A 13,409-nucleotide genomic window follows, 5' to 3' on the forward strand; every position below is an offset into this window, starting at 1 on the left:
ACTGTATGATTATCAGTGTGATATCTTTCTAAAAGAAAACCCTTCAGTGGTTTTTCTGGTTGCTTTGACCAGTTTGTTTCAGATTGTCTGGACTGTTAAAATATTAAAATCTCACATTTATAATGGATTTATAGTTTTTTTAATTGCCTTTGGAATCTCATCATGCTCCTATGACTAAGCAAGGACAGATACTGTGTTTTATAGGTGAGAGAGTCAAGGTTTAGTCATGACATTAGTCATAAGTGACTTCCCTAATATCACTCAGCAGAGTAACAGATGAACTAAAAGAACTCTGAGCTGGAAAAATAGTCTGTATGACAGCAAATAAGGACATCAGTTATGTATGTGTAAAGAACATGTGTGAAGTGTGCCTGTATCACTCACATACTGACTGTTAGAGGGAAGAGAATGGGAGTGAAAACACGTTCAAGATAAGATTACACTCTGAATATAAGTGATGTGATGGGAGCGTGAGTGCATGGGAAAATAACTGAATTCTCAAGCTTAAAAGGGAACCTGGCATAATACGATGCGGGAAATCCTCACAACAGTTTATAAAATATAAAGGAGACCAGCACTCTGAGGCTTTTATTTTCTCTTTTGCAACCAGTGTATGTTTTAGAGCCAAAGGGTGATAGAATTTAAGGATTATTTCAGTGAAAGATCCCATAGAAGTCATTATGCACCTTTAATAATAACAGGGCTTTTAATAAGAGCTAAAATTAACTGTCTCCCTACAAGGAACTATTAGTTACTTTTAATTTACTAAAATAAATTATTTTTGCAACAAGTTTTTGAGTTGGGTGTTGGTATGGAGCTTCATTTTAAAATTGGTAAAACTGAGGCTTGGAGAAGTTGTATAGGTCTCATCAATACGAAGCACATCTTTCAAATTCCAATTAGTCCGACACTAAAATATTAGGATGTTAAATATAAAATGACTACGTGAATTAGCAGCATATAATATGCTACATTATGCCCGAGACTACTATAAAACAGTTATGAATATCCAAAGTTTAAAGCTTAACGTTGAGAAAATTCCATCTAGCAGTACATCTTCCTTTAAGCTAGACAGTGTCTGCCAGGACTTGACGTTTTTAGTTCTAGAGCATTGCAGTGCAACGCTGGCACACTCAGTACAGCGTAAGACACACTTGTCAGAGAGGGGTTCCTATGGACTGCTAGAAAACTGATCTCTGAAGAATCTGATCATACTTGAAGAATGACACAGCTCCTCAGAAAATACTTTCTTTGGCTAGAGGGGTCAAGGCAGGAGCCTTGCATGTATTAAGCACATTCTCAACCCAACACTGTTCTTAATTCTGAAAGCGTGTTTTTCTCATCCTTGTTGTGGCAACCCTCAAATGTCAGGAGATTCTGCCCGCCTCCTGGCACTCTCCTCATCCCACATGACATCCCCCGTGAGTCAGTCAGTATAATCTCTCCACTGAAGGTTGTTGGGTTTTTTCCCCCCTTTGCCTAGTTTTTTCTTGTAGATAGTTTGAAAATATGCTTCAGTTATTTAGATGTTTTTCACATATTAATAAATCTGCACCCACAAAATCTGCTGCAGTCTCCAAGCACAGTGTGTTGTTTTGGCTTAGTCAGGAATCTGTGCTGCAAAATCATTTTTTTTACCTTTTTTTCCCTTAGCAAATAAACATGCCATCTTTCGCAGGTGTTAATCTTGGTGTATCACATCACGACTGTTCCTACAAACCCCTCATGTCTTTAGGGAAGATACAGTTCATCATTATTGACTGAAATTTTATAATCACAATCCAAAAACCAGTAGCAAACTAGGCAAAAGTTCCACCCCACAAACAAAGCCTAGTGAAGAATAAAAGTAAATAAAGCTTATGCTTGTCACCTATCGATAGGATTATCAATTAAGCTGTTAGTGTTATTATAGCAATATTATCTTTCCTGATACTGGCCATTACCAATGGGTAAGAACAATGCTCTCCTTAGCAAAAATTGTGAAGGTTGTAGGCATATACATGTTTACAACCTATACTCAAAATGTTGTGGAAAGTATTAGAATGGGAAAATAGCGAGACAGAGCAGGTGGAAAGCTCCTGGATCTGAGTGATTCACAAGCAGGAACTCATTTTACTATGTGTGTAAATCGTATAGTAACTTTACAGTAACAAAATAGAGCGAGCAAGGGTAGAACTCAGGAGATGCGGCAGGAGGCTGTTCAGTGATCTGAGTGGGAAATGATGAGTTAGTTGAGGATCTTTATGAGGATGGTGAGGAGGGAATAGATTCTGGGTATATTTTTAAGATGGAATTGGGGAAAAATGTGCTGCTTCCGGGTAAGAGAGAAGTGGAGTTAGGATGACAAGGATTTGTTCTGAGAGATAGAAGGTGAGCAGTTTCCTTTCTCTTCATCTCGAGAAAGGGACAGGTCATTTGTATGTGGTGGGGTGAGAGCTAAGGACATCTTAGCTTATTAATTTATCTTATGTGCATGAAAATTTGACCTGCATGTATGTATGTGCAGCATGTTGGTGTAGTGCCCGAGGAGGCCAGAAAAGAGCCTGGTGGCGAGTGCCTTCATCTGTTGAGCCATCATGGTAGCCCTGCTTTAGGTGTTCTAGTTAGAAATGGCTGTGTCCCATCTTCATTCTAAACATGCTCCTTAGAGAACAGTGCCCTCGTGAAATACTGCCACCCTCTTACATTTAGTGGGCCTGATAATGTCTAGAAGAGAAAAGACAAATGGAGTCCAGAGTGTTTTTCCTCTGTATTCCTTTTCTTACATTTTACTGAATGTTTTTTTTCAGTGTTTATTTTATGTGGGGTGTGTGTGTATGTGTGTGTGTTGGCACAGAGGAAAACTTATGGGAGTCAGTTCTCTGCCTATCATGTGAATCTTAAGGATGGAACTCAGTTTATCAGGCTCAGTTCTAAGACAAGGTTAAGTTCCTTGCCTGCTGAGTCATCTCCCTGCCTCCCTGTTTTCCTTTATCAAAATCACTGTATTATGTTCATTAAAACATCAAAATGTACTTTTGTTTCCTTATAACTATGTGATATGGTATTGTCTTAATTTTATCTATTGTATTTGTCCTGTATGATTCATAGAGCAATGTTCCTAAGTTTTACTTACAGTTTTGATTGAAAACAGTTAGTACTGTGTAGTTAACCTTGGTACAGTTAATAAACAAAACAAAACCTGCTATTTGCACTAATCGCATTTCTCCCAATAACTTAAGTCTCACAATCTCCATGGATCTTACTTTTTTCACAAATGGTCTAGCTTAACCTTACAGTGTTCTGTGAAATATATTATGTTTAATAGGATTAATCCATGGACCTTTTTTTCTTCCTGCTGAAGGACAGACCATGCTAAGGGGTGGCATAGCAAAGCAGAAGGAGCCTACTGTAGACCTCCCTATACCCCTAAAGTTAGGGGTATATGTGGTAACAAGCCACTGTCTTGGCATACTAGTTACCAACTTTAGGCAAACCAACTCCTCTGTTGTTTTCTCCAAAGAGGAAAAGAGAGTGTCTGTTCAGGGGTTTAATCATATAGATGGATGAGTACTTTGAAAAATATTAAGTAGAATTTGATTGAAGCTCTTCCCTCCATCACTGTGAAGCATTGTCTCTGCAGTCTCCTTCTATCCATTTAGATCTGTCATCTGGTTTTATTACTTCTGACCTCATTTATTACCAGTCCTTTCTTAGGCCATCTCTTCTTTCATTTAGTTATGTGGTTTCTGAATGCTCTGGTATCCTGAGGTTCATTGGCTAAGGGGAACATGACTCTTATGGATGATGAAATCTCTCCTGTTAACAGCTGTGACTCAGCTACCATTTGGTGCCAAGTATCCTCCTTATATAATAGGCGTGGTGTAATGCATGCTACCTTATAAGGATGATTATACTGATGCTTTGTGACTTTCAGTCAGTACATCCTAACTTAGGTTTGGCATCATGTGTGTGTATGCCATGTGTTATAGTTTTAGTATAAAATGGCTCCAAAGGTTGGTGTGCTGAAGACTTGGTAGTGTTATTGAGAGACAATTGGATAATAAGTGCGCTAACTTCTTCAATGAGCTAATCCATTGATGAGTTCCAAGCTGAGTAAGTGATTAGGAAGTACAACCTGGTTGGAGGAAACAGGCTGCTGGGAATATGTCAAGGGTTCTACTTATCCCTTTCCCCTTTTCAGTTTTGCCTGCTTCCTGGCTACCACGAGGTGAGCAGCTTTGCTTTTACTACATTTTCCTTGTTGTGATTCACCATGGCCCAGAAACAAGGAAACCAAGTGAACATGGACTAACATTTAAAATAAATCTGTCCTCTTGCATCAGTTATTATTATCATTGCTGTATAAAGGCACGTGACAGAAAAAGCAGTTTAAGGAAAGGAGGGAGCATTTTGGCTCAGAGTTTAAGGATCTAGTCCTCCATGGCATGTTGTAGTAAATAAAATGATGTTGGGCTAAATAATTTTATTTATTATTTCCCCTATGATTGTCACAGCAGTATTATTTAACCCACTATCACAATTAAATAAGACACAGACCCCTGTTAAAATTTTATAATTGCTTTAAAATACCTTGGGCTGTGCAGATAATTTCATCTATGCTATCTTAATAACCTCACGATCCACCTCCCAGCCTCCATTCAATGCCATCGGCCTTACCCATCCTTATCTGGGCTACTTTCCATCCATAATCATATAATTATTTGCTTTTCTGAGCCTTTCCACACCATTGTTGGAGTCCTTCCTCCCAGCCTATGTGGTTCTGTCACACTAACCCACAGTGTGTCCTCCTGCCTTCTTTCTTCTTCCCAAAGCCCAGGAACCTTAGCCATGCCTACCCCATTCTGCCCTGCTGGGGTGGAGGGTTAGGGTTTTTAATCAACCAATCACGTATAATGTCTTAGGCAGGTTTACACAACAAGGATAGGTATACCTGGGCAGTAGCCAGATCTTGAGGGCCAGTAGCCAATTAGCGTCAAAATACAAGCATCAGACCAACTGCCAACAATGGCAAGGACTCACAGCAGAAGAAACTTGAGGCAGCCTTCAGGAAACAAGAGAGATGAATGCTGACAATCAGCTCATTTTCTCCTCAGAACCGCAGCCCCTGGAACTGTACTGCCACATTTATGATAGGTCTTTCCTCAGTTAACCAAATCCAGATAATCCCTCACAGAGATGGGTAGGGATTCTAAATCTGAACAATTTAACAATCAACTTTAGACAGCACAGCTTCACCCATTGCCAGTTTGACACCCAAGCACATCACTTTTAAACCATAACCTTTCACTTCTTGTTCCACTGGCCCATGGCTATCTCATAATGTAAAATGCAATCAGTCAAACTCTAGAGTCCCCATAGTATTTAACAGTCCCAACACTTTAAAAATTCCAAGTCCAAGTCTTATCTGAGACTCAAAGCAGTCTCTTAACTGTAAGTGCCTATAAAATATAAAGCAAGGTATACACTTCCAGTGTCCAGTGGCACAGAGTAAACACCCTATTCCAAACAGGTAAGAAGGGGGCAGAAGAAGGAGTGGCCAGAACAAAGCAAGACTGAAACTCAGCAGGGAAAATACCCAGTTCTGCAGCTCTGTGTTCAACATGACGCCAAAGGGCTTGGGCAGCTCCACCCTTTAGCTTTGCCGCCCTCAGTGAGCATAGCTATCCTTTGTGGTCATTCCATTCTGTGCATGCAGCTCTCCTCAAGCCTTGTAGTTCTGGTTTCTCCAACAACCTGAGGTTCTCATTGCAGCTTAGGCTTCATCTTTACACTATAACAAAAACAGTTGTAGTATTCTGTTACTACATCTTCAAGCATGAATGTGATACTTCCCCCCTTTTTAAAAAAATTTATTCTTCTCTCATATTTTACATCCCAACTGCAGCTCCCCTTCCCTCCTCTCCTTTCAGTGCCTTCCCCTTCTTCCCCTTTTCCCAAGATTCACTTCTCCTGTTTTCCTTCAGCAAAGGGCAGGCCTCCCAAGAATATCAACCAAGCATGGCATATCAAGATACAATAAAACCAGCCGGATGAGGTGACACAAACCTGTAGTCACAGCACTTGGGAAGGCAGTGGCAGGCAGATCTCTGTGCATTTGAGGCCAGCGTGGTCTACAAAGTGACTCCAGGACAGCCAAGGCTACACAGAGAAACCCTGTCTTGAAACAAAACAAAACAAAACAAAAATATGATAAGATTAAACACCTCCCCTCATATTAAGGCTGGTCAAAGCAACCCAGTAGGAGGAAAAGGGTCCCAAAAGCAGGCAAAAAGTCAGGGATAGTCCATATCACACTCATGCCACTACTCTTGCTCCCACTGTCGGGATCCCACAAGAAGACCAAGCTACACAACCATAGCATGAATGGGCCTAGGTCAGACCCATGCATGCTGGGTTGTTCATTCAGTCTCTGGGAGTTCTTATGAACCCTGCTTAGTAGATTCTGTGGGTTTTCTTGTGGTGTCCTTGACCCCTCTAGCTCCTAAAATCCTTCCTCCCTGTTCTTCTACAAGATTCTCTGAGCCTAATGTTTGGCTATGAGTCTCTGCATCTGCTCCCATCAGTTGCTTGGATTAACCCTCTCTGATATGCTAGGTTCTGATCTACAAGTATAGCAGAGTGTCATTAGGAATCATTTCATTGATTTTTTTTTTTTTTACAGTTGTGTTTGGGTCTGTCCTAGGTCTGTAGGCTGTCCAGCCTCTGTTTCCTGGCCCTCTGGATAGTGTCAGGGGTGGGCTCCCTCTTGGGGCGTGGGTCTCAAGCTAGACCAGTCATTGGTTGGCCTCCATCACAATTTCTGCACCACCTTCACCCCAGAGCATCTTCCAGACAGGACAAATTGTAGGTTGAAGGTTTGGTGTCCTAACCTATCCTTTGGAAGCCTTACATGGTTATTAAAAAATGGCTGATCCAGGCTCTGTACTCCCCATTTTTAGGAGTTTTCCCTAGGGTCACCCTCATGAATTCCTGGCAGTTTCCATTGCACTAGTTTCTACCTTGCCCTGAAATTCCTCCAAATTCCACTTGTCTCTCCTAGTACTCTCTCCCTTTATCCTCTGCCTACCTGATCCTGGTGCATACCTTTAATCCCAGCATTTGGAAGGTAGAGGTGGGCAGATCAGGACAACCAGAAATACATAGAAAAATCCTGTCTTGAAAAACACGTGAAGAAAAAGGAGTGGGGAGGGGGAATGAGGAGGAGAGAGCAGGAGGAAGAGAAAGAGTTTTAACTTGGAATGACATTTTAAAAATGAAATTAGCCAACATCATGGATTCTTCCCTGGGACTGTAGGTGATTAGGAGAACAGGAGTTTGTGGGAGATACTGCTTCCAGATCATTAACAGACAGGCAATTGGAAACACTTCAAATGATTTTATAAAATTTAATTAAGCACCTTTTTGTCCAAATTCTTTTGTTGTGAATCCAAAGAATATTCTCCTTTTCTTCTATGGTAGCTGACAACAGTATTATAAAATACCAATGCAAATCTCCATGAATAAAATACTGTGTTTGAGGTACACACAGAAAATTCAGAATACCTGAAATACAGAGTTGTTCTTAATTATGGGATTCTAAGTTAATGGTATATCCTTTTCTGTTGTGCTTATAAGTAGTCATTCTTACTAAGAAATTCTGTGCTTACATATACGTTATTGTATATATGAACCAGCAAAAACTCATTCTGCCTCAACGGAAAAAAAGGAGCAGAAGTAATCATGTTCAGAAGTAGAAGCGCTGGCAGTCACTCTTACTTGTTTCTACAGGGATGAACGAAATCAGTCCATCATTGTCAGCGGAGAGTCAGGCGCAGGAAAGACAGTCTCTGCTAAGTATGCCATGAGATACTTTGCAACTGTAAGTGGTTCTGCCAGTGAGGCCAATGTCGAGGAAAAGGTCTTGGCCTCCAACCCCATCATGGAGGTAAGACAGAAAATTCTCTACCTTTTTTCTAAGGTATCTGATTAAGAAACAGGCTGAAAACTTGATTGATACAGTACATGTCAGAAAGTCTAGGATTTCCAGCCACTAAAGTTGCAGAAATACTTTTCTGTATCTTAGTGAGAGATGTAGGAAAACTTTCCAGTAAGGTGGGTATTTTGAGTAACCCCTAACTGTATAGGAATTGCTTTGCTCCATTATGCTACCTTTTAACCTTTAGAAAGAATTCTGTCTGTAAGACCAGGGAACACTTCTTCATACCTCTTATTTCTTGTCCAGAGGTGAAGTTCCTCATTTCCTTCCAGTCCAGAGTTCTTGTTTATACTTCCAAAACAATATTTGCTCTCACTCAAGCATGAATAGATTCTGTAACTCTTTTACCTACAGTATATATTTTTATGCTTAATTCAACCTCGTTTGCTACAAATTTTAATTTTTCTTCAAAATCTGAATTACACATAAATCCTAATTCATGAGCATTTCTACTTTTTAAAAAAATATATTATACAGGTATATCTTAGTGAAGAAATTCAAAGTTATAAATTCTTGAGAAAGGAAATACTATGAAAAGATAATGTACTTTATAAAGTCAGATACATCTGGGTGTGATGGTTCACACCTGTTATCCCAGCACTAGAGAGGCTTAAGGCAGGAAGATCACCATTAACTTGAGGCCAGCCTGGGCAGCAAAGTGAGACCCTGTCTCAGAAAACTAAACTAAACCAAACCCAAAAATATATACAAAGTAGGAATGCCTGTGCCAAAGGTGAGGGGATCGAATGTATGACAACTTGATGTCTGAAGAATTCTAGCTGTAAGAGTATTGGTTGTTAACAGTACTTCAGGAAAGTTATAGTTTTGTAAGAAAATGAGAAAAATTGATTTCATTAAATGGAGAGAAAAATTTGGGAGGCAGAAATAAACCTTTCTTGCTAAAAATTCCAATGGGCATGATTTATCCCCATCTTTTTCCTCAGTCAAGTTGTCTTTATCACCCTGATGGAGCTAAAATTGACCTGATGCGCCTTGGTCCAAGTGGTTTTTGCAGTAATCTGCCCAGAGGTAATTGTGCCTGGTTTGCAGTGCTGTGTGTAACATCTCTGAGATGAACGCGGCGACCTGTGTCTGTGTGCTTATTACCCTTTAGAGCAGCAGGACTTCCATCCTGCATTCTGCAGTAGAGAGCCTTCCAAAGCGAGGTGTACTCCAGGACAAACAAGCCAGAGGTTTCTGACAGAACATGGGCAGGAAGGAGCAGATAGCTATGCCAAAGGAGAGTGGTAAAATCTAAAATTGAGATTTTGAAAGGATTTAGCTCTGTGTATAGCAGTGGATACTACTGATGTTGGTATTAAAGGCATACATTTTGTGGAGCCAGTTTTTAACTTGACACAGCAGAGCTTAGTTTCGGCTTTTATTCATTTTTTCCCCCATGGCAACATCTTCCTAGTATCTGGTAGAGTTCTGTGATATTCTAGTTCCTTATATTAGACTATTCTGAAATCTTGATTGTCATAGATTTAGGAAATCCAGTGTCTTCTAGGTTAGATCATACAAAACTAGAGCTTGAGTTTGTCATGGGAATAAGTACGAATGACCCTTCTAGAATATGTCAAGAGCTGTTTTCTGCCTCTTTTACAAAATAGCTATGTTGTGTTGTTGTTTCGAGTACACATTTGAACTTTGTTAGTAGGAATGACACTAAAATTTTCAAGTAGTCACAAACATTCTTTTTAATAAAATGCAGTTAAGAAGAATTTACCTTGTTGGCTGAGATGAGCAAAAATAAAATAAAGGTCTCCTTTCTGTATTACTGCTTATTTGTCGAATTTAGATCAAAAAGATTTTCATTGGGAGAGGACTGTTGGGGAATGTCGTTAAGTGGTAGAAGGCTTGACCACAAGTCCCTGGGTTCAGTTCCCAATACCATACCCAACAAGTAGAGAATTTTCAGGGCTGGAGACATAGCTCAGCAATTAAGAGTACTTGCTGCTCTTGCCAGGCCCAGTAGCTCATCACACCAGGCACTTGTGTATTGTATGTATACATAAAATTTTTAAAAATGAAATTTTTATAGATAATTTTGAACTACTGCAGACAGGATGTTTCAATTTAAAGGACTGAAATAAAATATGTAAGGCAGAAGTGGCAGCAAAGCCTGTAATTCCAACATTTAGGAGGTAGAGGTGAGACACACAGGAGTTCAGAGTGATTCTTAGCTAACCTGGACTACGTAAGACCTTGTCTCAAAAATAAGTAATAAAATAAACAATTTTACAATATCATACTATAATTTCAGCTCTCAGGAAGCTAAGGTAAAAGCATCCACCATGAGTTAGAGGTCAGCCAGGGCTACATAGCAACATCCTGTCTCAAATTAAAATCCTAAACATGTACACCGAACACAGAGGTACCTAGTTTCATAAAAGAAACACTGTTGGATATAAAACCACAGACTGACTGCAACACGGTGATAACAGTGAGTGATTTCTGCTCTGACCATCATATAGGTCATCGCAAACAAAAAACTAAACAGAGAAACTCTGGAATTAAACTGACAGTATAAGTCAAATGGACTTAACAAATATCTACCAAACTTTCCACACAAACATTAAAAAATTCAAATTCTTCTCAACAGCTCATGGGACTTTCTCTAAAATCAACTACATATTAGGACAAAGCAAATCTAAATAAAATATAGGAAAATTAAAATAACATTCTGCATTCTATCTGACCATAATAGAGTAAAGCTGGATATCAGTAGTGTTCAAACTATGGGAACTAAGCAGTACATTCATAAATGATAATTCAGTCAAGGCAGAAATCAAGAAGGAAAAATTTAACATTTCTGGAATTGAATGAAAATGGAAAAATAACATGCCAAATTCTGTGAAATACAATGGAGAGAATCCTGAAGAAAGATTACATCACTTAGTGTCTGCATCAAAAACATGAGAAATCTCAAATTAATAATTTAAGGCCACACTTGAAAGACTTGGAAAAACAAAATAAACAGCTCCCCCAAAAATAGATGGGAAGAGAAAATCAAAATCATGGCTGAAATGAATGAAACAGAAATGAAGAAAAATAATACAAAGAATCAATAAATGTAACAACTTGTAACAAGATTGACAAATCTTCATCCAAATTAAGTAAAAGAGAGTATAAATACAAATTAATAAAATTAGATATTAAAAAGAGATATTACACAGACATGGAGAAAATTCAGAGAATCATAAGGATATCCTTAAAAATTTTATGTTTCATAAGATAGAAAAATTTCAAAGAAATAAATGAATTTCAAGATATGTGTGGTTTACCAAAGCTAAATCAAGATGAAATTAAAATTTAAGTATACCCAAAACATCCAACAAGATAGAAGCAGTAACCAATAATCTCCCAAATAGTTGAGTGGTAATTGTGCATGTCTTTATTCCCAGCACTCAGGAGGCAGAGGCAAGCAAATCTGTAAGTTCAAGGCCATCCTGGGCTATAGAATGAGTTTCAGGACAGCAATGACACAGAGAAACCCTGGATTAGATGGATTCAGGATAGAATTCCACCAGACCTTCAAAGAAGAAATAATACCAATATTTCTCAAATTACTTAGTATAATAGAAAATGAAGGAACATTTCTAAATTCCTTTCACAAGGCCAATATTACTCCGATACCAAAATTAGACAAAGACTCAACAAAAAAGAAAATTACAGACTAGGATCTGTTTGTACATGGTTATAAAAATTGTCAGTAAAATACTTGCAAACTGAATTCAAGAACACATCAAAGAGTTTATCCACCGTGACCAAGTTTGTTTGATCCCAGAAAAGCAGGGATGGTTCAACTAAACCACATCCATAATCTAACCTTTAGCGTAGCAATTTCTTGCTGATTGAAATGAAAATAACTGTAGAGTCTTGTGCATATAGTACTTATAATACAGAAGAGACAACTAGAGGACCTGGATAAATATACATCTTTTCATATCCAGTCCTAGGCTTAGAATCATGTCTTTATTCTTAAAAATTTTTGTTTTAGATAGATAGATAGATAGATAGATAGATAGATAGATAGATAGATAGATAGATACAGATATATAGATAGTTTTTGTTTTCATGTATGTATGCACAACGCATGCTTGCCTGGTGCCTAAAGAAACCAGAGGGCATCAGCAACTTTGGGACTGGAATAAGAAATAGTTGTCAGCTGCCGTGTAGATGCTGGGAATCCAACCTGTATCTACTACAAGAACAGCCAGCGTTCTTAAGCCACTTTTTCAGCCTTCAGTGTTTTAATTTTGTTAAAAAAATTTTGTGAACATACAAAATAACAAGCTTCCTTATGGCATTTTCATGCCTAATTAGCTTAGGTTGAGTGCCTGTTCCCAACACATACCTGCTCTTCCCTCCCAGCTTCATGCCCCTGCCACTCATACTTTCTACCCTCATCATTCCTCTTTTTACTTTCATAAGCTCACCCGTCCCTCTCGGGGATGCTAGTGCTTCTCAGAGAGATTAAATGGGCCTACTCAAACTGATTTCAATTGCATCACCGACTATTTCTTGTTCTATGTTTAAATGTTTTACTGAGAGACAAGGTCTACTTTAACCCTAGCCTACCCTCTTCTCATAGTATATAGTATTGTTTTAGCAAGTTGCTATTCTAGTATGTGAATTGGGCAGTAGATACAGGTTGAAGAATAAAAACAGCAGACCATTTTCCCTAACTAGCATAGTTAGATATAGATAGGAAATTATATAGGGGCAGGGCCTGGTAAGCACATAATGTCATTAATGCTGCTGCTTTTACTACAGGTAACCTTGTGTCTACTTTTTGACAGAATGTACCTTTTCAACTGAAAATTCTGTATTTAGTATCAATGTCATTTTTCTAAATACAGCACCAAGAAAAATAGAATAGTGAGTAAAAAAAAAATAGTAAAAATACGTATTTTTTTATGTCAAGAAGAATAAGCTAAGTCCCAAGTGATCAAAGTATAGAGAATAAATGGCTGGGGAGTACTCAGTCTTGCATGGAACATCTGTATTTACACTCCTCCCACAGTGCTCAGAAACACCATAGAAGAGGGGGCAGAAAGATTATAAGAGCCAGAGAATGAGGAGGACCGCCATAAAACAGTGTCTTCTGGATATAGCCAGGCCACTGCCTTCATGGACGCTCAGCAAATGGGGTTGCCTGCATGAGACCACTGCAAGTCCAAGCAAGTCAAAATCCCAGCAACGACGGTGGAGGAAGTCCCGAAGGCCCACTGCTGGCTGAAGAGCTCTTGGTCGTTGATGGCCACTGAGGGTGAAGACTCAGTTTGCTTCAGGGATGTGGCTTCTGGGAGGTTGCCCGTGCTTCAGTGGGTGACCTTACCCCTGCAAACATATGTGCAGCACTGAAAGGACATTCCGGCTGGGCATGGTGGCACACACCTGTATATACCAGCATCTGGGAGGCAGC

General features: G+C 39.1%; 1 protein-coding gene across 1 annotated transcript in view; it reads left to right on the plus strand.

The window, feature by feature from the left end:
• Positions 1-13,409, plus strand: part of Myo5a (myosin VA) — a 145,293-nt gene that overhangs the window by 52,345 nt on the left and 79,539 nt on the right. Inside the window, exons 4-5 of the mRNA XM_055596857.1 lie at positions 3,809-3,863; positions 7,771-7,927. Of these exons, the coding sequence (XP_055452832.1) occupies positions 3,809-3,863; positions 7,771-7,927 (212 nt within the window). The remainder of the gene's footprint in view (positions 1-3,808; positions 3,864-7,770; positions 7,928-13,409) is intronic.

Source organism: Psammomys obesus, unplaced genomic scaffold, assembly GCF_907164565.1.
Source record: "Psammomys obesus unplaced genomic scaffold, mPsaObe1.curated_primary_1811, whole genome shotgun sequence".
Classification (NCBI taxonomy): domain Eukaryota; kingdom Metazoa; phylum Chordata; class Mammalia; order Rodentia; family Muridae; genus Psammomys; species Psammomys obesus.